We start from the raw sequence: 27,257 nt of genomic DNA, 5'->3' as shown, positions 1-27,257 counted from the left end.
GCGTCGCAGCCGAGTGTGATCTACAAGCTCACAACGGTTGCATCTGCGACGGGACGTGAGCTTGTAGGTCTGCTGTTAACCGGAAGTGTCCTACAGATAATGCTACAGTAGATTCTCGTGGAAACCGGTGGAAACAAAATGTAATGCCTCAACTCTTAGTGCTCGTCAAGGTGGATGGGGTCCCCAGTTAAAATATTTTGGGGGTCACAGCCTGAAAAGGTTGAGAACTGAAGTGATTAAAGGGGAATACCACTCATTTGCAACATTGAACCATTTAGAGCTGTTGTGTGGAAAAGAGAAAACCCCTTCTGTTTGGATTGTTGTGGTCATGTGATCATGTGACATGCGGAAGGTGCCCTCTAGGCTGCCTCATTCACTAGAATGGTGGATCTCACTTCCTGCTGAGACAGTGTGACTTATAGTAGCCTAGTTTATAATGGTATAAGGTTACATATCACATTTCACAAGACATACTGAAGTACTTGTAGATCAGGGGTGGGCAACTTTGATGATGGCGAGGGCCACTATATTTCCACCTTCACTCCAGAGGGCCACATTGCATATTGCTACGTCCAACTTTGTCATTCTAGTATCTCATACAAAAGAAGCAAAAATAGCAGATCTACAAGCTCAAAACTAATTGGAATCCTGGAACAATTTTTTGTTATTTTTTAATTGGAATCCTGAAATGTAACATTTTGATTTAATTTCAAACGCATTTAGTTATACTCATGTTAAAGGAGCTATAGTCAACTTTTTCATTGTAGGGCCGACACTTTGTTTACATCCTAGTCTATAGACTAGAATGTAAACAAAGTGTCGGTCTGACAATGGCCAAAATTATTATTTTATCATTATTTTACGCTTTTTGTGGTCATTTTTGAATAGAAACACATATGAAGCTTATTCTTTATAAAATATTTTCGAAACATTATTTTTATTTTAGCATCCGTTTTTCAAGAAAAAGTTGACTATAGCTCCTTTAACTTTATGAACCTAAATACAAATACATGGGACATAAAAAAATACATTTTAATACTGCTATACTAGTGACTAAGCTACTAATATAAACTGACAGAATTAAAGCAGGTCATGTTAGGAATTGTAACAGCTGAAATCAATAATATATCAGTATTCAGGTATTAACCTGTGGGCCGCATTAAGTGAAGGTGAGGGCCGCATGTGGCCCCCGGGCCGTCAGTTGCCCATGTATGTTGTAGATGGATAGAAATCAATTGGTTGAAAACGCTCGAACAAATTTAACTTTATATTCAAGTAACACAGTTTCTAGTGAATGAGGCAGCTTAGAGGGCAGGCCCAAAGAGCACACCTTCCATATGTGATTGATTGATTGATTGATTGAATACTGTATTAGCAGTTTGCATAGGTAAAGCACAGCACAAGACAGTACAGATTCAAGGTCTATTAATGGGATTTAAACCAGAGAAAGCACAATGGCTTGTTTACATTGGAGTCCTTCTGTACTCAATTCATTTACTTCGTTCACAGGGACACATGACCACAACAATCCATTCTCCAGTTTCACTTCCACACAACAGCTGTAAGGTGGGAAAAGCCCCGAGTGTGGTCCAGCCAATCACAAGCCACAGCCGTCGGGGACTGCCCATAAGTCCGAAGGTTCATTATTCCTACATCTCATTAGTCCCAATTTAGTTAGGGTTACTGAGATTAGGGTTAGGGGTTAGAGTAGACATAGTATTCTTAACAGATTGGGACTAATGGGCTGTCAGAACAAAGAGGTTTGGGACCAATGCCGTGGCACCCAGCCGTCAAGGCATCCTAGGATGACAAAGGGATAACCACCCTGTTTCATCATAGACACATCTTGTGCCCGTTGCGTCATTTTAATTGTAATTTTGCGCGTATAAAATATATGTAGCCGTTCAGATATCTTGTTAGGCGGGCACAGAGATCGATTCCCCGGCATGTGTATCCCCGCCCTTCTGTGTCAAAGAATAGCCAAGCTAGGTGTATTATGACATGGTTCAATGTTGAAAATGAGAGGTATTCCCCTTTAAAACTGTAATTTACTTGTCATGGGGCAGCCATGGCTGAAGAGAAACACTCCAATTCCCAGAATGCAACGGGAGATAACGTGATCAGGAAATCCGTTTTTCCAATACATGCCATTGTTATGAGACTCACAAAAGTGGATTTATCGCGTAATGTAACTACAGATCACGTTCATGTTTAAAACGAGCCCTTCTCTAGCGGCCATTACAAAAGCACTGATGACCGGCCGCGGTTGTCATTTATCTGTTTCTGAGTGAAAGAAAATAATATCGCTCGGAAATTCCGGAAATACATTTACTCAGATTACTTTTACTCTGATCCTCCAAAATAAGGGGAAAAAAATAGCGTGGCACTCAGCGATTAAATCATTGTTTAATCAAAGGCACTCAGTGTGTTAAAGAGGACGGGCATATACACACCTCTTCAGCGGGTCGTCTGGCTTGGCTCTTCTGGGGCCCCCTGGTGGCTGGAGGAGCTATGGCAGGAGCAGGGACGAACTTCATGGCCGGGCGCTCAACCTTCTGGACCTCTTTGGCCGACTCCGCCTCCGAGTCGGAGTCAGAGTCGCCACCGCCATCTTCATCGTCATCACTGTCGTCGTCGTCGTCTTCCTCCTGGCGTGCAGGCCAGTGTAAAGAGATAGTTAGAGAAGGTTAGCCCAATCTATGACCAATCTGAGGACTAAATGTCTTTCTTCACAAATGTGTTCATAAAAGGTGTCTACTATCACCTCTGAATGTGTTCCAACCCAACTCCCTTGGGAAACTTAGTGGGAGCCAATCAAAGTTGGGGAACAATTGACTTTACTATACAGGAAAATAATACAAAAAATAAATCTGCTATAGGTAGCATGTGAGGGGTCAAACTAGGGGTTTTTCATGATTCTAAAAACGGCCCCCACACAACTGTGAAAAGTGATGACTCATCACTATATACCATAGTTTTGTGGGGGCCGCTTTTAGCCCAAGGAAAGTTTTTTTTTCTGGTGAATCATACTACCCTCCTAATATGTGAACTTTTTTCGATAACCTTTTTCTTTTTTAGTGTATAAAATTCTTTCCATTTCCTTTTTTTTAAATGAAACGTTATCGAAAAAGCACGGCCAGCTCACGTATTAGGAGCGAAGTATCAGAGTCCCCGAATAAAAGAGGGGTGTTTTTGATGAACCTATCATGGTTAACATGGAGTTTGAAGTTACAATGGGTTTGGATAGGAATGGGCCCTGGATGGGGAGTGTCTGATAAAATGAATATCAAATATCTAAATATTGAATCAAGCAAATTAAAATCTGTCCAAAAGCCTGAGTAGACGATAAACTGACCAAAAGTTTTTTTTGAAAGAGGAATATCCCTTATTTTAGCGAGTCTGTCTGGTAGAGTCTACCACACAGAATGTCTAAAATAAGCTTTAATTCATTAAAATAGGGAAACGTGAATTATGTCAGGGTTAAGCACATCTCTCACAGTCTTTCTGTGAACTTCCTTCATTTGACAGCTGGGCTTTTTGAGTTTAAAAGGGGAAGAAAGCCACAAGGACATGATTTTATCTCATCATTGTTCTGTGACGCTGCTAAAAGAAACGCTTTGAAAACAAGGATATTTTCAATGACCCAAAATGTGTTTTTACGCACATATCCTGTACGTATATGGAATTATGGATGGACAGACAGACATGCAGATATGATGTTCTGTGATTATTGAATTACCTGATCAGCGTTCCAACTCTGTTTCACCTGCTCCTGCTTCTTCTTACGCGCCCGGCGCCGCTGAAAAACATCATATAACAATATATTAGTATTTCACACACATTCTATTCTTTACCTCTGAACTCCATTGCCTGTATGCTAATTGAAATTCAATGAAATTATGAAGTCTGCAAAAGTCATGTGTGTGTGTGTGTGCGCGCGCGCGCGCGCGCGCGCGCGCGCGTGTGCGTGTGCGTGTGCGTGTGTGTGTGTGTGTGTGTGTGTGTGTACCTTTCTCTTGGCTCTGCGCCGCTCTGCTCGCCGTTTCACTTTCTCCTCCTCAGTCAGACCCTCCTCCCCATTCAGTGTGTCCTGCACACGCACACACACACACACAAACACACACACAATGTTTTACATTTGTATAATGTACATTCTCAATGTAATATTGACATGTCCTACTACACTAATATGGTTAGTGTAATTCACTCATATAGTAGTGAGTGTGTACCAACCTGTGACAGAGTGGCATCATGGGTAGTGTAGTGTAATTCATTCATATAAACTCGGCACAAAAAGAAAGGAAACATATTAATAATTAATTATCTCCTCTTTAATAATACCAATTGTATTGTGTTTTATATCATTTCTATCGTTGATTCGTTACCTTTACAACGAGGTACAGCTTGTAAGCATCGGGCATTCGAGGGATGAGCTACACAGCCAAACGTGTGGGTAGCGCCGACCAGAATTTTGCCAAAATGGCTTGCAATACACTGTTCTGCTGGCATTTACTCTCGTTTTGGGCTTCCCTGACACTGAGCTTAACATTAACAAAGTGTAAAAATGGCCAATATGTGTTGTTTATTTCTTTCCTCATTACTGTGGGAGAGTGTAATCATTCAATGCACCAAGCAACAAAGGTGAACACCAAAAGAACAGTAATGGCAGGCCTGCCAGGCCATTTTTGGAGGGGCGCTACCCACACGTTTGGCTGTGTAGCTCATTCCACAAATGCCCGATCCTTACAAGCTGTACCTCGTTGTAAACGTGACAAATCAGCAATAACAATGATATCAAACACAATAACATTTGGCATAATTAAAGGGAAAATATAATGGACCAAAATGTTGGCAAATTTTGGGTTGGCGCTACCCACACTTTTGGCTGTGTAGCTCATGCCTCGAATGCCCGATGCTTACAAGCTGTACCTCGTTGTAAAGGTGACAAATCAACGATAAACATAATATAAAACACAATACAAATTGGTATTATTAAAGGGGAAATATAATTAATCATTAATATGTTTCCTTTCTTTTTGTGCTGAGTTTAGTAGTGAGTGTGTACCAACCTGGGACACAGTGGAATCATGGGTAGTGTAGTGTGTACCAACCTGTGACAGAGTGGCATCATGGGTAGTGTAGTGTGTACCAACCTGTGACAGAGTGGCATCATGGGTAGTGTAGTGTGTACCAACCTGTGACAGAGTGGCATCATGGGTAGTGTAGTGTGTACCAACCTGTGACAGAGTGGCATCGTGTACGGCTTCATGGGTAGCAGCGCTGCAGTCCATCTCCTGCTGCTGCTGGACGGGGGGGCCTGGGGGAGAAAACACACTGTGTGAGACAGAGCACAACATGGAACCAAATGGACCACTGGTTTGGTTCACTGTGTCCACTCTAGAGCTGGTTCAATGTGTCCACTCTAGAGCTGGTTCACTGTGTCCACTCTAGAGCTGGTTCAATGTGTCCACTCTAGAGCTGGTTCACTGTGTCCACTCTAGAGCTGGTTCAATGTGTCCACTCTAGAGCTGGTTCACTGTGTCCACTCTAGAGCTGGTTCAATGTGTCCACTCTAGAGCTGGTTCAATGTGTCCACTCTAGAGCTGGTTCAATGTGTCCACTCTAGAGCTGGTTCACTGTGTCCACTCTAGAGCTGGTTCAATGTGTCCACTCTAGAGCTGGTTCAATGTGTCCACTCTAGAGCTGGTTCAATGTGTCCACTCTAGAGCTGGTTCACTGTGTCCACTCTAGAGCTGGTTCAATGTGTCCACTCTAGAGCTGGTTCAATGTGTCCACTCTAGAGCTGGTTCACTGTGTCCACTCTAGAGCTGGTTCAATGTGTCCACTCTAGAGCTGGTTCAATGTGTCCACTCTAGAGCTGGTTCAATGTGTCCACTGGTTCAATGTGTCCACTCTAGAGCTGGTTCAATGTGTCCACTCTAGAGCTGGTTCAATGTGTCCACTGGTTCAATGTGTCCACTCTAGAGCCGGGGACCCTGGAACGCTGTCAAGGACTACTGAGGCTCTTCTAGCACAGTAGGGGTACTACATGTTTAAATGAGGGGGTGTAGGGGTACTACATGTTTAAATGAGGGGGTGTAGGGGTACTACATGCAGTACAGTGTAAACAGGTATGTTTAATGATAAAACATTGACAAACTGTCTGTGAACCTGCTGATCTGTAAATTGTTAAAACAAAGTATAACTAAAACTCGAACAGCAGAACCGTTATTTTAAAGCAATACATATTTGCACATTATTTGAACTAGACTTTCTGCAATGTTATGGCCTCAGTTTAATTGGCAAATTCATTCAAATGTTTAATTTGCTCTGCCGTCTCCTCACCATTACACAAGGGTTATTATTGACCAGAACGTTGTACAACCCATCCTCTCCCCATGGGGGTTTTACTGACCAGAACGTTGTACAACCCATCATCTCCCCATGGGGGTTTTACTGAGGCTTACAGAAGGGTTATTGACCAGAACGTTGTACAACCCATCATCTCCCCATGGGGGTTTTACTGAGGCTTACAGAAGGGTTATTGACCAGAACGTTGTACAACCCATCATCTCCCCATGGGGGTTTTACTGAGGCTTACAGAAGGGTTATTGACCAGAACGTTGTACAACCCATCATCTCCCCATGGGGGTTTTACTGAGGCTTACAGAAGGGTTATTGACCAGAACGTTGTACAACCCATCATCTCCCCATGGGGGTTTTACTGAGGCTTACAGAAGGGTTATTGACCAGAACGTTGTACAACCCATCATCTCCCCATGGGGGTTTTACTGAGGCTTACAGAAGGGTTATTGACCAGAACGTTGTACAACCCATCATCTCCCCATGGGGGTTTTACTGAGGCTTACAGAAGGGTTATTGACCAGAACGTTGTACAACCCATCATCTCCCCATGGGGGTTTTACTGAGGCTTACAGAAGGGTTATTGACCAGAACGTTGTACAACCCATCATCTCCCCATGGTTATTGACCAGAACGTTGTACAACCCATCATCTCCCCATGGTTATTGACCAGAACGTTGTACAACCCATCATCTCCCCATGGGGGTTTTACTGAGGCTTACAGAAGGGTTATTGACCAGAACGTTGTACAACCCATCATCTCCCCATGGTTATTGACCAGAACGTTGTACAACCCATCATCTCCCCATGGTTATTGACCAGAACGTTGTACAACCCATCATCTCCCCATGGGGGTTTTACTGAGGCGCACAGAGACACAATAAAACAACCACAACGAGAACATTACAAATACCATATGAGCAGACATGTGGCACTGATTAACCCTTTCCAAGCCACGGGGAGCCCCTTAATATTAAAACCGGAATATACCGGACATCTGAGCAAGGGTGTCTCAGCCGCGCCGTCTTTTACCGTACTGGGTCATTAAAACCGAAATAAATGATTTTTATCCGAAAATCGGCGATCGTCTAACCTTCCCTAGTCACCGCTCGTCCATCGATAGCTCATGGCTGCTTTGACATGAAGCAGAAGTGACGTCAGTTCCATTCCTTCTTTAAGCTTCCTTGCTGTCGTCCGTTAACTGTTTATACACCAGTGCTTCTACAGCAGCAGTGCTGCGGGCTATGCGAGCGAAACTTTTTATTTCTACTCTTGAGTCACACATGGATTATTTGAGGCGACATTTACGTGAACGGATCGCACACGCGAAACGCACGGGGACACGATGCGTCGGCCGAATCCCCCACTCTAAGCCAATGCAGATTGAGAATTTCACAGGGAACTGTGGTGAGTAAAACAACGGGGGATCGCGGTATGATAATGGGGGATGAAGACCACGTGATATAGCGCTGGATGTCTGGTAAAATGAATGCGGTTCAGATCTTAATATAATAATAGAAATTTCACGGCTAATCTACCAACAACCATTCTATTTCGGCTGGCAAACTGTTAACATAGTGAGTGACAAATACTTTTAATAAAATTATTTAAAAAATAAAATCGCTCAAATAATCACGATCAATAATTACAAACAATAAACATGGTTACAGTGTTAAGCAAAGAATATTTGTGATCATGGTTTTGGTCATTATAGTGGGTTCATTAAATGGACAATGTTCTTGTAAATCTGGTAAAGAAAGAAAGCAAATGAGAAATGCACAGCTTGACCAATACATCTGGAATGCTGTATCCTAATCCTAGCATCCTCAACCACTAAAAGGTTTATGGCATGAAGTAGCTAAGAAGAATGCATCCTTAACCACTTAAAGGCTGATGGCATCAAGTGTCTAAGAATGCTAAGTATACGGGGGTGATGGGGTTTAAGTCTTCAACCCTATACTTAGTTGACCAGAGTCCTCCAGGGGTTAGTTTCTCTAACCAGACAACAATACCACAACCTTCGAATGCTACTTGGTCTGTAAATACACCTCCTGAATAGTAAATACCACGAACGGAAGCTGGCATCGTCCGTTCGTCCTTTCCGTTGTATTTCACGAAAAATGTCTATCTCTGCCAAGCAGCCAGATCTATGCTTTGACTAATTTGACTTACAGTTAGAAGAAGCTTACAAACACATCATAACCACGGCTGGGTCATCCATCACCATGCTGGCTTGTGGTGGACAAAATTCAATCTTTGACACGGACATGCAAAATGAGAGGACAATAATATTACCAGAAACACATCAAAGGTTAGACCTGAATGGCCATAACAGGTCTGTAACCCTGAGAATAGGGCTGTCACGATATGACATTTTACATGACGATTAATTTTCTCTCAAATAATTGCGATTAACAATTTAATTGTGTTTTTGTCGTTGACAATTACATTTTTGTTTGGCTTTTAGGCTTTGAAGTTGTACATGGCAGATATGACACATAAACTAAATATACAAAGAAATTACTGACATATTTGACAACTTTATACTTAAAAAACAACATTGATAGTGGAAATAGCCGATCTACAAGCTTGTAGATCTGCTATTTCCACTATTTTGGACTTTTTTTTTTAAATATATGAACATTTTTCAACATGGAAACGATTATGAAGATTTTGAAAAATAATCACGATTATTTAAAAAAAATCACGATTATAAAAAAAAAAATCACGATTAGACGGTTATGTAATAATTATGACAGCCTTACCAGAAACACATCAAAGGTTAGACCTGAATGGCCATAACAGGTCTGTATCCCTGAGAATATTCAAATGGAACCAAATGGACCAGTAGTGCTTTGGTCGCTGGACATACCAACCACGGTGTCAGGCCCGAAATGTCCCACATGCACGTGCACGGACGGTATGGACCAGTGCTTGCGCATGCTAGAACGCGCCCCCCATAGATTTGACGAGTGACGACGCACCATATCCTATCTAATCAAATGGCTGTTTGCATAACAAGTTTACCAGGTTTACCAGTGAGTGGTGTGAGCACACCCCCCCCCCCCCCTAGATTCACATGCCCAAGTACCCTATTCATATGGATACTTAAACACCTAGGTTTCCAGCGGTGACTGTACAGTATGTGAACGTGCGTGCGTTCTCATACATGGCTCCATTACTGCGGTAGGTACTGTTTGAGACTCGTTGAAAGCAAATTTTTAATTTATCTACTGCAGCGCAGTATTTTCGAATTGAATTAACTGCACATGTTCTTTTTAAAGTATAATGTGTTTATTTTAGGTCATATCTGCCATGTGCAACTTCAAAGCCTAAAAGCATAAATGTAATTGTCCAATGTCCATGACAAAAACACAAGAAAACATTGTTAATCGCAATTATTTTAGAGACAATTAATCGTCATGTGAAATGGCATAATCGTGACAGCCCTACACGGACACATTTGTCTATGAGCGGACATATTGATGATGACCCCTGATCATAACACGGTGTGAGCTTATAGATCTGCTGTTAGTTAGCCCCCAGAACAGGGGATGCAGCCTTGGGTTCCAGTGGTTTAAGAGGAACAGATTACAGCCTGGTTCCTGTGATGGGAAAGGAAAGCAGAGTGTAGAATGAGATGTGATATGTACATGTGATCCGCGACAGAGCAGGGCAGGCAACTCCTCTTCTGCCTCTACCTATAACGCAAAACCTTTCACTGGTGGCCAGGTGAACCAGGGCATCACAAAGGAACGTATCTACCCTACAAAAGAGAGGCAGCGTGAAGTAGGCTACGGCTTAAGAACTGGCTGTTCTATTCAACACACAGCTCCTGTCCTTGACGTGAACATACAGTATGTACTATGTAGCCTGCCCTACGCTCAGACCAGCAACCTCGGAAAGACTTAATTCTGTGGCAATTGTGTTGTATTTACGTAGGCTTAAGTATTTCATTACATTATTAACTACTAGCGTACCTATTCTGGGGTGAACATTTGCCGAAAATAGACGATCTACAAGCTCACGACGCGGCGCGGCAAAGAGGTTTGTAGAGGCGATAAAGGAGTAGACAACTTGTATAACCCTGGAGTACCCTGGTCAACTAAGGCGGGGTCCCCAAAATAATTTTGGGGGGTCCCCAGAAGATTAACTTAATCAACAGTAAACAAACCAACATAACATTTAAGTGTATATAGAGGGTATCTGCACATTTCTAAAGTGACAATTTAAGGACGTATTAATACCCTCCAAAATGACAAATGAAACATTGGCCACATTGTCAAATATTAGAGGCAGAAATTGTGAAAATAGCAGATCTACATGCTCACAACGCCTCTGCTATTTTCACAATAGAACCGTGTTATACAAAATGTAATGCCTCAACTCTTAGTGCTCGTCAGGGTGGGTGGGTGGGGGGGGGGGGGGGGGGGGGGTCCCCAGTTAAAATAAGATTATTTTGGGGGTCACGGCCAGAAAAGGTTGAGAACCCCTCTGGAATAACAGACAGTCATAAACCTCTTAATAGTTTAGACTAAAAATGGTCCAATCTAAATGATCCGTAGCAGGGTGTGGCCAGCCAGGAAAGGATGATGTAATGTTCCCTGCTAACGCTCCATCTGAAGCACACAGAATGCACACAGAACACAAACTACTTGAGTTGAGTCACAGCAACTCCAACTCTGTGCCAAGGGTTTTCAAACTGTTTTGACTCAGGTCATCCCTGTAAAAGTGTTGATTTCGTCGACTAAAACTATGACGAAAAATATTTGTCGATTGTGTTTTTTTTTCACTGACAAAAACTAAATAAAAACTAAGCTGTGATGACTAAAACTAAGACTAAATATATTGACAATTTCGTCAACAAAATATAAACTAGACTAAAACGTTAGGGAGGGGACTAGTGGATAAGAGTCATTTTATGTTTGGTTGCTCTCAACCAACCAACCAAGTGTAAAATCAGTCATTACGATGCCATCAAGGCCTGCCAAAATACATTTTAGTTGACTATATCAACTGTAGATTTAGTCGCCCAAAAAACGTATGTTATTTAGTCGACTAAAATTAGACTAAAACTAAAACTTTTCAGGTGACTAAAGTGGAGCTTGCAGTACTACCACTGGCCAACCCTTGCGGCCCAACCACCTGCAGCAGCTGAATGGAATGTTTGGATCGGGAGTCTGGTGCAACGCACAGGTTCTGAACCTGGTGAGAGCAGGAGAGGACCTGGTGAGACGTAGGAGGAGCCCGGCCAGGAGTCAACCCATAGAGCCTAGTTCTTCCATGCACCAGAGTGGCGCTGCCCCCAATTCCGGCAGAGTAGTTCCGGTGCAGCACATTGAGTGACCCTGGTCTTTCCCTAATAGGACTGATCGTGGATAGCTACTGGGACGTAAGTCGGGACTTGATCAACCCCGGCTGGGTCACCTGGGCGAGGGTGTATGATGTTGCGAGACCCGAAACACCCGTCGACCCCAGGCTACATCACTGATGATATGTCCCAGTTGCATCCTCGTGATGTTTTTTTTTTTTTCATTTCATTATGACTAAAACTAAAAGACATTTTATTCAAAAGACTATGACTAAAACTAAATCAAAATTTACTGTCAAAAACTACACTGCCCTGTAAATAACCTTTTCATCCACGGCACCCCTGAATTACTGTTATTTTTTTTAGAATCTTATATCATATTACACTACGTAAATATGTGAATCTTTCTCCCTAAGATACAGTATGTCAGTACTGTCTGTTATACTTGACGTTTAACCAAAAATAGCTACAAGCGTTGTGAGCTTCTAGATCTGCCGTTTTTGGTGGAGAGAGTTGGTTGTAGGTATAGAAAAAGAACTCATCAAGTACAGTGCAAAGCATATTGAAGTGATATTGATGAATTCCAAATGTTATCAAAGTATTCTGCGGCACCCCTGGACTGGCATCAAGGCACCCACTTTGGGTAAAACAAAAACAGTAGATATCGGTAGATAAGCGACCGTCAGGTCATAGACAAACTTTAGAAGGCAATGGTAGCCAATCAGGAGGGAATATGGGAAGATCCATGTTGATGACATGTTGATGAAAAGAAAAGGGATGTTTACTGTGCTGTTTTTTCCACAGCCGTAGACCTGACGTTGCAGTCTGACTCTCTCAGATCTGGACTACAGGCTATATCAGAACACACTGTCTTTTCTCAGCTATTTCAAACGGCGGAAATAGCCGATCTACAAGCTCACGACGCGGCGCGGCAACGTGGTTTGTAGAGTAGACCAGGGGTTTTCAAGGTGGGTGACGGGGCACCCTGGGTTGCCGCGACGGCAGTCCAGGGGTGCCGCGAGATAATTTGATAATAGTTGGAATTTATTTGGACACTTGAAAAAATATTTAGTTTCATTTTAAACTTGAAGTACAAAGTTATTTTCAGTCAGTTCTAACCAAAATGGCTATTATCTCACCGTTTTTCTCGCAACACAATCACTAAAATATCGTCACTGTCGGGCAGAAAGCCCTGCTTCATCATACTAGACTCTCGCACAAAACTAGTGAAAACAGCAGATCTACAAGCACACAACGCCTCTGTTTTCACTAGTTTAGTACATTTTATAGATGATAAATACAAAACGAACGGTTTTGGACATACAAGGTTTCCACCTGACAACGACGATATGCTATAAATACTGTATAAGGTGCTGGGAGTGAAAATTATAATGTAAGCATTGTAAGGGTGCCTTGAATTAAAACAATATTTATGGGGTGCCCTGAGACTAAAAAGTTTGGGAACCCCTGTTCTACATGAACAATAAACTTTAAATAAAACTGTACTGTCATCTGAAGGAAGTGATTTACAGTAAAGCTAGAAAAAAAAAGTTATTCTTCAGGCCTAGCTTGTACATCTATGAGCAGCTGACAAACTTCAAACGGGTTTAAAAGAAATGCAGACAGGAAATATTACCAATTTACTGTTTATAATGGCACTGACGTTGCAGTCTGACTCTCTCAGATCTGGACTACAGGCTATATCAGAACACACTGTCTTTTCCCAGTGTTACATCCCTGTAATTTTGATGATTCTGGTTCTATTATATTTGTCTTTATCTTATAGTTCTATTTAGTATATTCCCAATATTGCAGGCTTGTGTAGCCTATACTCACTCTAGTGTCAGTTCAGGTCCTGTGTGGAGTGGGAGGAGACCTACCTGGATGAAGAGCTACGCCCTCCTCCAGCCCGAACCAATCACAAGATGGACTCCCATATAAAAGACCTGCCACACCTGAGCTCCTTGTCAGTCTGTTTCTCCCTGCCCATGGGGAAACATGCTGTCCACCTGCATAATGTCACTTGCTTGTTCTAGCTGGCTGTTGGGAGCTAAACGTTTAGCCTCCCTCTGCCTTGACTTTGGTTGTTGAACCCTGCTAAATCTTGAATCATGACTTTGTGAGTTTGAGCTCAGCATATTTGGGAACTTTAGATTTACTGTTGTTTGTTTCCACAACTAGGTTGTGGAAACAACCTAGTTCTTCAGTACTAGTACCTGTTCTTCAGTACTATAATTACCAGCGCCAGCTTTTTGTAAACACCATCTTTTGATAGTTTAGATTAGAGTAGTCATGTTAGTTTAGAATAATTATTGTGATTTTGATTTGGTTTAGTTTAGTTATTTAGTGTTTAAGATACAAGATTAGGGTTTAGTTATTTTTGATTGTTTCTCTGATTTGCATGGTGGTTATATTTCATTATTGTTAAAGTGTTCCCTTATTTGTGTAAACTCATTTATTTAATTGTTTGTAAATATGTTGTAAATACTTTTCTTAAAAACAACCACTACCACAAACAGAAGCTTAATAAAAATACTTCTTTCACCTACCATTTGCCTTATTTATGTTACATATCCTTACCCCCTAGACCGGGGCATGTAACACCCAGCTATTTCAAACGGCTGAATATGGACATAAAAATCTATCAGCATTCTCTGCCTGGACTGGACTGGGCTGGGAGGGAGGGAGGGAGGGAGGGAGGGTGTGTTTGTAGCTGGGAAACCCAACCAGAACACTGCAGTTGACTTAAGCTCCCTCGTGGGATGGGGTGGAAAAAGTAATCACATTTCTTACTTAAAGTGCAGGTGCCATGATTTTCCTCTCTATAAAACATGATTATCTACTATTATGATTATACTAGGAGGAAGAATTTTTCCAAAAAAGTGTACAGAAAGAGTTAAAATTATGTTTTTATGTGGCCACACCCACCAGTTCATTGGTATGCGTGGTTGTCATGGTGGGTGGTGACCCAGCTGAAGTTAGCCACACCCACGTGTGTTGGGTGAATGGTAATTAGGGGAGGGGTTGATTTTATGATGTAATAAGTATGGGTGTTTTTGGAACGGCACGTCTGACCCAGCAGGTGGCATCCTCCAGCTAAAAACCCAAATAAAAAGAGAAATGCATAATTGCTCATAACAACCACACCAGGGGGTCTAATGAAGTACTGTCAACCTCCTAGACACATGAAAACCAGAAAAAAGTACAAAACTATGGCACCACCTCTTTAAGTAAAGGTATCATTACCAATGTAGAAATATTCTGTTAGGCTGCGCCCACACCAAAGTACCCATGAGGGTGGGTTCCACATTCCACCAATTCATTTCAATGAGAATGGAGCGGTTTCATATTATGCCAGTAGAGGATTTCTGCAAAAAAATGCTCCATTCTCATTGAAACGCATTGGCGGAATGGGGAACCCACTCTCATGGGTACTTTGGTGTGGGTGCAGCCTAAAAAGTCAAAGTCTGGAATTCAAAATGTACTTGAGTAAAACTACAAAAGTATTGGTATCCAAAATGTACTTAAAGTACCAAAGTAGAAAGCACTCATTATGCAGAATGACATTGTTTCACAATAAATAGTACTAGTAAGACCCCTCAGGTCGCGCCATTTCTTTGCCATCTGGCCAGTGATGTATATCGTACCAGTTACCCATATATGGAGACCCCTGGTACCCATATATGGAGACAATGTACTTATGGAGATATACTGTGAGAGCCCAAACATGCTTACTCAGTTATTCGTTATGTTGTCTATGACACTGACATCATACCCTTTTATGCCCATACATGGAGATCCCTGTCTGTAGAACCAGCCACACAGATATGGGCTGTCTTGGCCACATATGGATTCTGTTACTGTGGTATGTGGCCGATGTGGCCTCTATATATGTGCATTCCCATATGAAGTCCTGTTAGATAAGGGCTTAATATTGATGACATCAGGGAACTCCATATATGGGCATAAAAGGGATTCTGTTAGTGTGCCATCACAGTGAAGCCAGAGCGTGATGTCAGAGCGGCAAACCCATTCTGTTAAGAGTGGTTCCCCTGACATCACAGTGATGTCAGAGCGACAAACCCATAGACCTGTGATGTCACAGTGATGTGTCATGGGAACCACAGAGTCAGGCGTGACCTACAGAGATGCACGGACAAGATGTGGCGGTTTTCATAGTTAACTGCGACCTGCGGCTGCAATAAAAATATTTGAAAATAGCAGATCTACAAGCTCACATTGCGAGCTTGTAGATCTGCTACAAGCATTGCATGGCCATTTTGAAAATGTATATAGGGTTCAAGTGGTTAATTAATGTATGTTTTGTAATTAAAATCTAATTCTTCAAAGTAACTAAAGTTGTCAAATAATTGTAGTGGAGTAAAAGTACAATATTTACCTCTGAGATGTAGTGGTGGGAGTATAAGTAAAAGTATTGGAAATTGGAAATACTCAGTAAAGTACAAATACCTCAACATTGTACTCAAGTACAGACAGTACTTAAGTAAATGTACTTAGCTACTTTACACCACTGGAGCCCAATCATAAAACACTGCAAAGTAAAAATCCTTAGCGCACATTTAACTCAGAATTTTATATAAACGGAACCAAACGGTCGCTCTCGGGAAATCAATTTTATATTAAGGTTGTTGTGTGCAAGCAGGAAGCATTCTAATAGTGTCAGGTTTCTTTGTGCTAAGCAGAGAGTTCCTGATGAGGACAAAGTGACACATCTCGTACTCAGCCCATGACTCATGATCTCACAAGACAATGATGGGGTAATAATCACTGCTCTCCATGTGCAGGCCTATCTGTGAAAGCCACTTCCGTTCCATTCTCACCTCCGTCTAAAGATACAGTCACTGACGAGCATATTATTCCAACAGCTTTCTGGGGGCTCCCTGGAACAACATATTTTGAGATGGGGTCCACGGCCAAATACCTATAATTTTGGGGGTTCTTTGACATTAAAGGCCTAGAATTATTGAATGCTTTACACAGTGAAAAATAGCAGGTATACAAGCTCACAGCATTTTGTGAAAATGTGTGCAAATCTTTGAATAAATGTATTTTCAAAGCGAACGTTTGTAACTAAAATTTTGCTTCTGGGGGGTCCCTGGAACTAACTATTTTGAGATGGGGGTCCGTGGCCAAATAAATATCATTTTGGGGGTCCTTCACATGAAAAGGTTTGAGAACCACTGACATAGTAGTCTCTCAAGAACAGACTAACTGAGCTCCAGTTAAGTGAAAAGGACCTTTTCTTTGACTATGGCTGGCCAGATTACTGATTGATTGGTTTTTCAAAAAATCTTAGAAGGATTCAAAAGACACTTATAGAATCGGGTCAAAAACTCAAAATTCTAATTTTTACGATTTTTCAAAAATAGCAGATCTACAAGCTCGCAGCGCTGTGAGCTTGTATATCTGCTATTTTTCAATAGTTAAAGCATAAAATAATAATACACTATAATGTGTACCCATTCTAAATGGGTTAAAAAGTTTGAGAAATTGTCAGCGACAAAAACGCAATTAAATCGTTGATCGCAATTATTTGAGTCACAATTGAATGTAAAATGTCATAATGGTGACAGCCCTAGTAGTAATCACTGCTCTCTCCTGGCCCAGACGCAATGTGTAGGCCTATCTGTGAAAACCACTTCCGTTCCATTCTCACACCTCGGTCTAGAGATACAGTCACTGACGAGAAGAAGAAAAGAAAAAAAAGCTGTAATAATGACTCAAAAGTAAACAGCGGTACTCCACAAACACTAAGAAGGATGAGCAAAACATTGGCCATGTGGCTTGTTCATTCAAATAAAATTTAAATCTTCACCGTCGTCAACGACAGGGCTGTACAATACAAAAAGTGAATCAAAAATCCTGGGTTTATGCTTCACAATGTAATTGTAAAACGTAGTTATTATTTTGCCAGCGATTGCCTTCATTTCTTTAACTATAAGTCAACTCATCTCCCCATCCATCAGTCACAAAATCAGAGGCCATGCATTCATTACATGGCATCTGCTCTACAAGCTCACAAAGCATCGTGCTGTGAGCTTGTAGATTGAATATGTTTTGTCCATTTTTGAAATGGACGCCTATTTTGAAAATGGTTAAGCAAAATATGTTTTAGTCATTATTGTGAAGCCTAGTTTACTGGTTCCAAAACACTGGGTCGGGACCCAATTGTGGGTCATGGACACATTTTTATGGGTCCCTCAATCTTTTGTTTCCTTTTTTTTTATGATCGTTTCAAACCATTTTTCTAAAAAGCTACGATTTTCACGAATAAAAGAAAAGTTAAGTAATTTCATTAATAAATAAAAGAAAAATCTAAGAAATTCCAATAAATAAAGAAGTAGTGAAAATAGCCAATCAACAAGCTCACAATGCGATGCGTTGTGAGCTTGTAGATCTGCTGTTTTCACTAGTTTGGGGTCCCAGGGCAAACGTCTAATTTCTCTTTTGGGACTTGACCTGAAAAGTTTGGGAACCACTGGCCAAGTCATTAGTCAACAATAGGGGTCGACCGATATGGGATTTTCATGTTCGATATCGATAAGTTGTGATCAAAGAGGCTGATAACCGATATTATGAACCGATATACATTTTAAGTAAAAAAATAAAAAAACGTATCCCCCAATTTGAAATAGTGGTTAATTAATTTATATATTTTTCCCATCCCAAATGTCTAGAGGCTCACATCTAGTCGCCACATACTAGAATAGCGTTAAAAACGTATTCCGCAGCAGGAAATCGGTGAAAATCAGTAACCAAGATGCAAAAAAGAAATAATAAAAGAAATATATCGAAAAATGTTTCAACTTTTTTTTCCGATATCGATATTTTGCAATATTAATAAATGTTATGAATATCGACTTCGATTATCGCCCGTTTCGATAATATGTCGATCCCTCGTCAACACCACCACCCAACATGGCAGCAACGCACACCCCCAGCGCTCTACCTATCTTTCCTGCACCTATGGAGCAGGGGGGCCACAGACACACAGCTGTAGAACTAGAGTAAATACAGTGGCTGCGGTCCCCCCCCAAGGCGCTGAGATAACAGTCTCCATGGGTGTCACAAGGGGGTGGGAGAGTGGGACTGAGTTACTATAGGGCCCAAGGTGGAGGGGCCTTAATTATTTTATACACTTAAGCCATTGAAAAATAGCAGATCTACAAGCTCACAGCGCGGCACCGAGTGCCGCGCTGCGAGCTTGTAGATCTGCTATTTTTTTAAAGTCGTGAAAATGTGAGCAAATCTTTGAATATATGCATTTTTTTAAGCAAACATATGTAACTCAAACTTTGCTTCTGGGGGGTCCCTGGAACTAAATATTTTGAGATGTGGGACCATGGCCAAATACATATCATTTTGGGGGTCCTTGACTCTTGATTTTTCAAAAATAGCAGATCTACAAGCTCACAGCGCGGCACTCGGTGCCACGCTGTGAGCTTGTATATCTGCTATTTTTCAATAGTTAAAGCACAAAATAATGTGTACTAATGCGTACCCAGGGCCCAGAATTTGATGCGACACCCCTGACAGTCTCCAAGCTTTATTGACGGGGGGAAAAGGAATTCCAGCTGTCCATGCCTGGCCTGGCCCACTACTTGACATGTCTCGGAGGCACACACACAAGTGCTTCAGAAAGCAATCAGCCTTTTCTTACATCTTCATCACAATGGAATGTGCCCTCTTAACAAATACACAATCCATGGATCTGTGGACAAAAGAATCTTTGTCCCCTTCCTTTACTCCCCTGGCCTGCAGGAGTATGGCTAAATTAGTGCCGAGATGAAAGGTGAAACCTTTTTTTTTCCACACAGGAATGCAAAATACAGCGACATACACAGACAGTATCACCACCAGAACCCCATAATGTTACCTCCTGGTCTGCTATGGTCCCCCTCCAAGGAGAAGACTTCTACATTAAACACGTCATAAATCTCACAGCCGAGTCAAACTAAATTATTCAGTGGTCCGAAGTCCGAACAAAACGTGATCGTGTTTGGCATACAGGCAAAAACGATGGTGCTTTCAGGCACGACTAGTCAAACAACCTTTTAGTGCACATTACAGGTTATTAACTGACAAATCAAAGCTGGTCATTTAAAAAAACAAAGTGTTGCAAATGCAAGGTGGAATTCTGAGCATGCTCCAAGGGGCTTTTACAAAGGCATCATCAGACATCAAGGAAATCATAGCGGTATCTTGTAAACATCAAAGTTTTGGGGAAGGAGGAAGGAGTTCTACTAGCTGCCGGGAAGGAAGTCAAGGAACCACAGAAGAAGGAGAAAATTATGCTCCAACTTGTCCCCTTGTCTACTCTACTAGACCAGGGGTTTTCAAAGTGGGTGACGGGGCACCCTGGGGTGCCGTGATGCCGGTCCAGGGGTGCCGCGAGATAATTTGATAATATTTGGAATTTATTTGGACACTTGAAAAAATATTTAGAATCATTTTAAACTTGAAGTACAAAGTTATTTTCAGTCAGTTCTAATCAAAATGGCTATTATCTCAACGTTTTCCTCGCAACATAATTACTAAAGTATTGTCACTGTTGAGCAGAAACCTCGTATCTCCAAGTTTCAAATGTGTACGTCTTTTGGTAAAGCAAAGCCCTGCCCGGCCTTCATCATCATACAAGACTGTCGCACAAAACTAGTGAAAACAGCCGACCTACAAGCACACAACGCCTCGCGATGTGTGCTTGTAGATCTGCTGTTTTCACTAGTTTAGTACATTTTATAGATGATAAATACAAAATGAACGGTTTTGGACATACAAGGTTTCCACCCGAAAACGACAATATGCTATAAGTATAAGGTGCTGGGAGTGAAAATTATAATGTAGGGGTGCCTCGGATTAAAAAAATATTCATGGGGTGCCCTGAGACAAAAAAGTTTGGGAACCACTGTACTAGACTATGTCTAATAGTCTGGAAGAAAGAAAACTACAAGAACTGCAGTCAGTAGTAGTCTGCTAGAAACACTCTTTCCTGTAAATATTTAAACATTCAAATGGTAACAGAACAGACAGACATGCAAACACATGAATGAATCGCAGTCATTCAAGTGGTTTTAAGAATGAGTCATTAGAATATGAACCTGTTCCACCATCCCTTCAGATGTAAACACACAGAGACCATGAAGCTATGTATGTACGTAGCCTATGGCCCCTAGTGACAAATAATGACTAACTTAAAGCTGCAAACCCAGAACTGATTTAAACAAATACAACGTTATTTTAACCAGTCTGTACGGTAGCGCATTGGTTCTCAAAGTGGGGTCCGGGGACCCCCAGCCAGGGGTCCTTGAGGGAGTTCCAGGGGGTCCCCAGCTAAATGATAGTTAGGAACCAAATGGACCCTTATGGGATATGTAACTCGGAGAGTGTACAAATGACCAAATTGGTTCCATTTGTACGATCTCAGAGTTAAATTAACATTGATTTTACAATAGAAATCGGGGTCTCAAGAGATAGAAATGCCATTAATAGTAGCCTAATGCATGTCAAACTGAGGGTCCTTGAAATTAAAATGTTTGGCAATCACTGGTAGAGCCGTAAAACCAATCTCTTATTAAGGGGCTCCCTGGCATATCTTTTCAAATGGGGGTCTGTGGGATAGTAAGTGTCAATTTGGGGGTCCTTGACATGAAAAAGTTTGAGAACCACTGTGGTAGATGTTAAAACAATATAAGTAGCACAACTGCAGTGGAAGTGGACACATTTAGACCCTGTCTTTGGGTAGTACACCTTCTGGTTGCTAAGTAGTTCTGCCTGGGGCCCATATACGAGGGCATTAACGACTTGTGATTTTTGCAAGTCGACTCGACTCAGTAAAAAGTTGAGTTGAAATCGACTTTCTCGTTTGATGACGTCATCACATCACACACGAGTCGACCCCCCAATTATTTTGGGGGGTCCCCAGATGATTAACTTAATGTGACATATTGTTTTCTCACTCAACTGTAAACAAACCAACATAAAGTTTAAGCGTATAGAGGATATCTTCACATCTCTTTTTGGTACTGTACTGCTCTTGTTTTTTACTCTTATTATCTTTTCCTACTTCTCTGTAACTTTGTAAATAACTGTATACTGCTGTGCTACAACTGGACTACTGAATTTCCCCCTTGGGATAATAAAGGTATCTATCTATCTACAGTATCTATCTATCTACTTTTAATACCTTTAAAAGGGTAAATTAAACATTGTCCAAATTGTCAAATAGATAGAGGCAGAAATTGTGAAAATAGACGATCTACGAGCATGTAGATCTGCCATTTTCACAATAGAACGTTTTTTTTTTTTTCTTTTCTTTTTTTTTAACTTCGACTTTCGACTTTCTCTGGTGGGAGTCGACTTGTGTAATGAAGTCGACTGAGTCAACTTGTCGACTTTTTCGTTAATGCCCTCATAAGTAGCACATCTGCAGTGAAAGTGGACACATTTAGACCCTGGCTTTGGGTAGTACACCTTCTGGTTGGTAAGTAGTTCTGCCTGGGGCCCATATACATCTCTCCTGGACAAGAGGGATTCCCTCAGTCTTGGGAGAGAAGCAGAAGTTTGCTCTCCAGGGTTAAAACAAATATATATCCCGGGTCGCACAATAAAACCTACAGACTGCAGCTTATAAACCCGACACGTTTGGTGTGAAATTGCTCTTGCAACCTATTGGAGACGTTGTTATGAAAGTAACATTCAATAATAGCCTGGCCAATTTCCCACATCCTTATTGTCGGGCCGGCTGAGATAATTCAACAAAACAGTAGTCATTCATAGGCATTCAGTTGGCCTTTCTGTGTGGAGTTTGCATGTTCTCCCCGTGTCTCCTAGGGTAGATACCCTCACAAAAACATGCAGTAATCCTGGTCTCAATAATGCCTCCCCCTGGCCAGCCGGGGCGCTTGATGGAGGGGAAAGGAACTGGTTGGAATAACGTGTTCCTTCCACGCGCTACGTCCATCCCGGGGAAATCCCCCCCTGTCAGGTGAAAAGAAACAACTTGGACTCCTCATGCATTGAAGGAAGCATGAGGTCAGTCCGTTGTCTCCCCAGGCACGGCAGAGGGAGAGCAGAGCCCAGGATTACATAGGCAATTGGCACTGGGTGAAAATGGGTTGCAAAATCGTGGGATAAAAATTATAAGTAAAAAAAAAAAGAGTTGGACCCTTACTTAATCCAGTGATTCTCAATGTAGGGTCTGGTCTCTGGGGACCCCCAGGGGGTCCTTGAGGCAGGGGGGGGGGGGTCCCCAGCTAAAAGACTGAGTTTTAATCTTCGCCGTTATCACATGAAGCCTACAAGTAAACACAACTGAAGAACAAATACAAGAATGTCTATTTTTTTACGTCATCTCTACAAAGACTGGAAAGGAATTCTGGTCCAAATGACTGAAGAGTATTTAACTGACAATCAAACTGTCCTTTGGGGTCTTAGAAGTAAACAATCTGACCCAATGGAGGGTCTATGTGGCCTAATAATGTATTATAGTGGTTCTAGGGACCACTGGGCTAAAAGAAGGCCAGAGACTGGATTACAACCACCCTAAGGACTACAAACCATTGACTGACATCTAGACCTACTGCATGCACATACAGTATGAAACAGAGCTGCTACCTTTAAATGCATTTTAAATCGGAGTTTCTTTTTAGTTTTCTTTTTAATGCTATTAAGAGAAGGGGGGAAAAAATGCTGCCATTTGTTCCAAAAGCTTTATACCCTGTATATATAAAGGGTTAGGGTCTGTTTACACAATGCTGTAACTCCCTCAAACTGTATTATGTTCACCATTTTCAACCGTTTTATATATTTTGACACTTGCTTTGGCAATGTAAACATATGTTTTCTCACCCCATTAAAGCCTCTTTAAATTGCAGTGGTTCTCAAAATGGATTTCAGGGACTTTAAATTGACCCATACAAGTCTGTAACTCTGACAGAGTACAAATGGAACCAAATGGAAGGGAAGGGGGGACCTTGAAATTGTAAAAGTGTGAGAAACACTGCTGTATTGTAGTTGTAGCCTGAATCAAACTGATCCCCTTGAAATCACTGTGGAATCAGTCTGACTGGTCTAACTTGTTACAATGTAATCCTGATGATAGTGTAATATATCCAAATGGACACACTATACGGGTCCATTTGGTTACAAATATGTAACCCTGGTGGGGGTGTAACAACAAATGTAACCAAATGGACCCTGGCAGTCTAATGTAATCATAATGTACACACTTACGGGTCCATTTGGTTACAATGTAACCCTGCCTGGTAGGGGTGTAACAACAAATGTAACCATAATGGACACACTTATTACGGGTCCATCTGGTTACAATGTAATCCTAGTGGGGACTGGGAGTGTAACAACAAATGTAACCAAATGGAGCCTGGCAGTGTAATGTAACCGAATGGACCCACTTCCACGGGTCCATTTGGTTACAGTGTTAGTTCAACAGGTCCAACTGTAGCTGGGTGTAGTTCTGTAGTTCACAGCCATGTAAAAAAAAAAAAAAAAAGTTCAACGGAATTCGCATTGTTTCATGAAAAATATGAAGTGAAAACTTCACCAAACGGAACCGTTGGAAACCAAACCGTTCCAACAGAAGAACAGGCCTGGGTTTTAACGGTTACCAGTGACACTGGAACAACTTTTAACCGTTCCAAAACAACTACTTGTATTCTTTTCTCTAGTTGTGTAGGACTAGGAACAGTAACTGCCTGGTGAAAAGTGTTGAGTTAAAAGTTAGTGTTTTCCTCACCGCTCCCCAGCCCCAGGAGCCGGCAGATGTCTCTGGTAAACTTCATGAGAGCGACCATCCATCCAGCATCGCTGTCTCCAGGGTTGAACTAAACTTTAGACGGTTGTTTGGTAAAGGTTGTTGTCGTTAATCTAACACATTATGTAAACTAGACTAAAGTAAAACGGCTGGAATCTGCGGGATGTGATCTGCATGTACTAGGACGCTGCGCTTCCTCCTGAGTGACGTCACGGACGTTACCACTGTCTGCTCTGTTCTACCGTCCCATGGCCCGGAGGGACGGACTGACTGCCCTGCTGCGCTGTGATTGGCTGTATCTGGTTGCTGTTAAAATGTAGAAAATATATCCTCACTGCCAAGCCAGCTTTGGACATTCTTTACTTTATTATTTATTTGGATGTTTTTTCTTTTTTTTTTTTTTTACAGTTTTGTTTTATTTTGTTTGATTGGAAATGTTCATTAACAGTTGGTCATAGAACATAAGTTTATATGACCAAGTTCATTCACTAATTTATTCATTAATGTAATACATTTGAATATAGTCTACACAGTACAGTATAGGCCTACACTATGAATTGAGTACGTTTTATGAATTGAGTGCAAAGAAAGGATCCCAAAGTAAGTTGTAAACAAGACTGAAGCCATAGTATAAATCCTAATTAGACCATCTGAACTGAACTGTCTTGTTTTCCTATGTGACCTGCTAATAAAGTATTCATTCAATCAATCAATCAATCAATCAAATCAATCAATCAATCAATCAGTGTTTTATTGTTATTGGGGTTAGGGTTAGGGTTAGGGTTGTATTGTTGTTTTATAAACTAAACTATTTCTTCCTAAAAACCAACAACCAACTCTAGCCTCTCTCCAGGCTATGGGATAGACGGTTAACTTGGACCCATCTCTTAAAGGCACAGTCCACAACAACCAGCCTCAACATTCCCCATACATTTAATCAATGTGTTTTTGATAATATCCTGTTATCCATAATCAATATGTTTTTGATAATATCTTATTATTCTTAATCAATATATTTTGATAATATCCTACTATCCGTAATCAATATGTTTGATAATATATTAACCATAATCAATATGTTTTTGATCATATCTAGTTATCCATAATCAATATGGTTTTATCTAGTTATCCATAATAAATATGTTTTGATACTGTCCTGCTATCCATAATCAATATTTGTTTGATAATATCCTGTTAACCATAATCAATATTTTTTGATAATGTCCTGTTATCCATAATAATCAATATGTTTTGATAATATCCTGTTATCCATAATAATCAAAGTGTTTTTGATAATATCCTGTTATCCATAATAATCAATATGTTTTGATAATATCCTGTTATCCATAATAATCAATATGTTTTGATAATATCCTGTAATCCATAATAATCAATGTGTTTTGATAATATCCTGTTATCCATAATAATCAATATGTTTTGATAATATCCTGTAATCCATAATAATCAATATGTTTTGATAATATCCTGTTATCCATAATAATCAATATGTTTTGATAATATCCTGTAATCCATAATAATCAATATGTTTTGATAATATCCAGGCTGTTACTCGAGAGATTTGTGTAATTTGGAAGCTGAATTAAAATCTGACCAAAGATCAGACGTTTTGTGCCTTGCTGGCTGCATCACTCTTCTACAGGGGCGTCACACCAAATTCTGGGCCCCGGGTACAAGGATTCACTGTGGGGCCCCTGTGCTTTAACTATTGAAAAATAGCAGATATACAAGCTCACAGCGCGGCACCGAGTGCCGCGCTGCGAGCTTGTAGATCTGCTATTTTTGAAAAATCATGAAAATCTTTGAATATTTCAAATCCTTCTAAGGTTTTTTGAAAAATCTATGTTTCGATGTCAGTGGAGCTCAAACCTTTTCATGTGAAGGACCCCCAAAATGGTATGTATTTGGCCACGGACCCGCATCTCAAAATATTTAGTTCCAGGGACCCCCCAGAAGCAAAATTTGAGTTACAAATGTTCGCTTAAAAAATCCATATATTCAAAGATTTGCACACATTTTCACGACTTTTCAAAAATAGCAGATCTACAAGCTCGCAGCGCGGCACTCGGTGCCGCGCTGTGAGCTTGTATATCTGCTATTTTTCAATAGCTAAAGTATAAAATAATTAAGGCCCTTCCACCACCTTGGGCCCTAGTAACTCAGTCCCACTTTCCAACCCCTTGTGACGCCCCTGCTCTTCTGTCCCTTTAAGGCCCAATCACACTGGGCCGATCTCGTTCTGTCGGCCCCGGACTCGGTCTTGGGTTTGAACGGTACCCCGACACGATTGGATTATGTTAATGGGCTTTTTATGGCCTCGGGAGCTCATCCTCGGAAGCTCCGAGAATATCAAAAAAGCTTGATATTCTCGGGTCATCATTATGACAGTGGTTTTCAATGTGTGGGTCAGGAGGACTACCATGGGGGTCCCCACTCCCCACATGACTTTTGGAGGGTCCCCAGATGACAGTGAAGTGACAATTTTGAATACCTAAAAAATTGAAAATAAGAGGGAAAAAAAAGACTGCTACTGCATCTGAAGTAGGCCAAACAACAAAAAATTAAAAACTGGTCATACATTGTGGCCAAATTGTCAAATAATATAAGAAAGATTCCTCGCAGCGAGAGGTGTTGTGAGCGTGTAGATCTCCTATTTTTTACAATATTTAACAGTGAACCGAGTCAAACAAAATGTAATGCCTACAGTCCAAGTGCTTGCCAGTTCAAATAGGATTGTTTTGGGGGGTCACGGCTTGAAAAGGTACTGTGTTCTAT

General features: G+C 41.1%; 1 protein-coding gene across 2 annotated transcripts in view; it reads right to left on the bottom strand.

Annotated features, from left to right (window-relative positions):
- LOC308297614 (uncharacterized protein) overlaps positions 1-24,652 on the bottom strand; it is a 58,315-nt gene extending 33,663 nt beyond the window's left edge. For both annotated transcript variants that reach the window (XM_080741123.1, XM_080741122.1), the window contains exons 1-5: positions 24,447-24,652; positions 5,238-5,317; positions 4,010-4,090; positions 3,740-3,799; positions 2,454-2,648 (exon numbers count right to left, since the gene is read on the bottom strand). In XM_080741123.1, coding sequence (XP_080597249.1) covers positions 2,454-2,648; positions 3,740-3,799; positions 4,010-4,090; positions 5,238-5,317; positions 24,447-24,504 — 474 coding nt within the window. In that variant the 5' untranslated portion in view covers positions 24,505-24,652. The remainder of the gene's footprint in view (positions 1-2,453; positions 2,649-3,739; positions 3,800-4,009; positions 4,091-5,237; positions 5,318-24,446) is intronic.
- Positions 24,653-27,257: the final 2,605 nt, after the last annotated feature.

The sequence above is a fragment of the Nannobrachium achirus genome (genome assembly GCF_963921795.1).
Source record: "Nannobrachium achirus genome assembly, chromosome: 13".
Taxonomy (NCBI): Eukaryota; Metazoa; Chordata; class Actinopteri; order Myctophiformes; family Myctophidae; genus Nannobrachium; species Nannobrachium achirus.
Note: the sequence above shows the minus strand (reverse complement) of the source record. Positions and strands in the feature narration are given on the sequence as shown.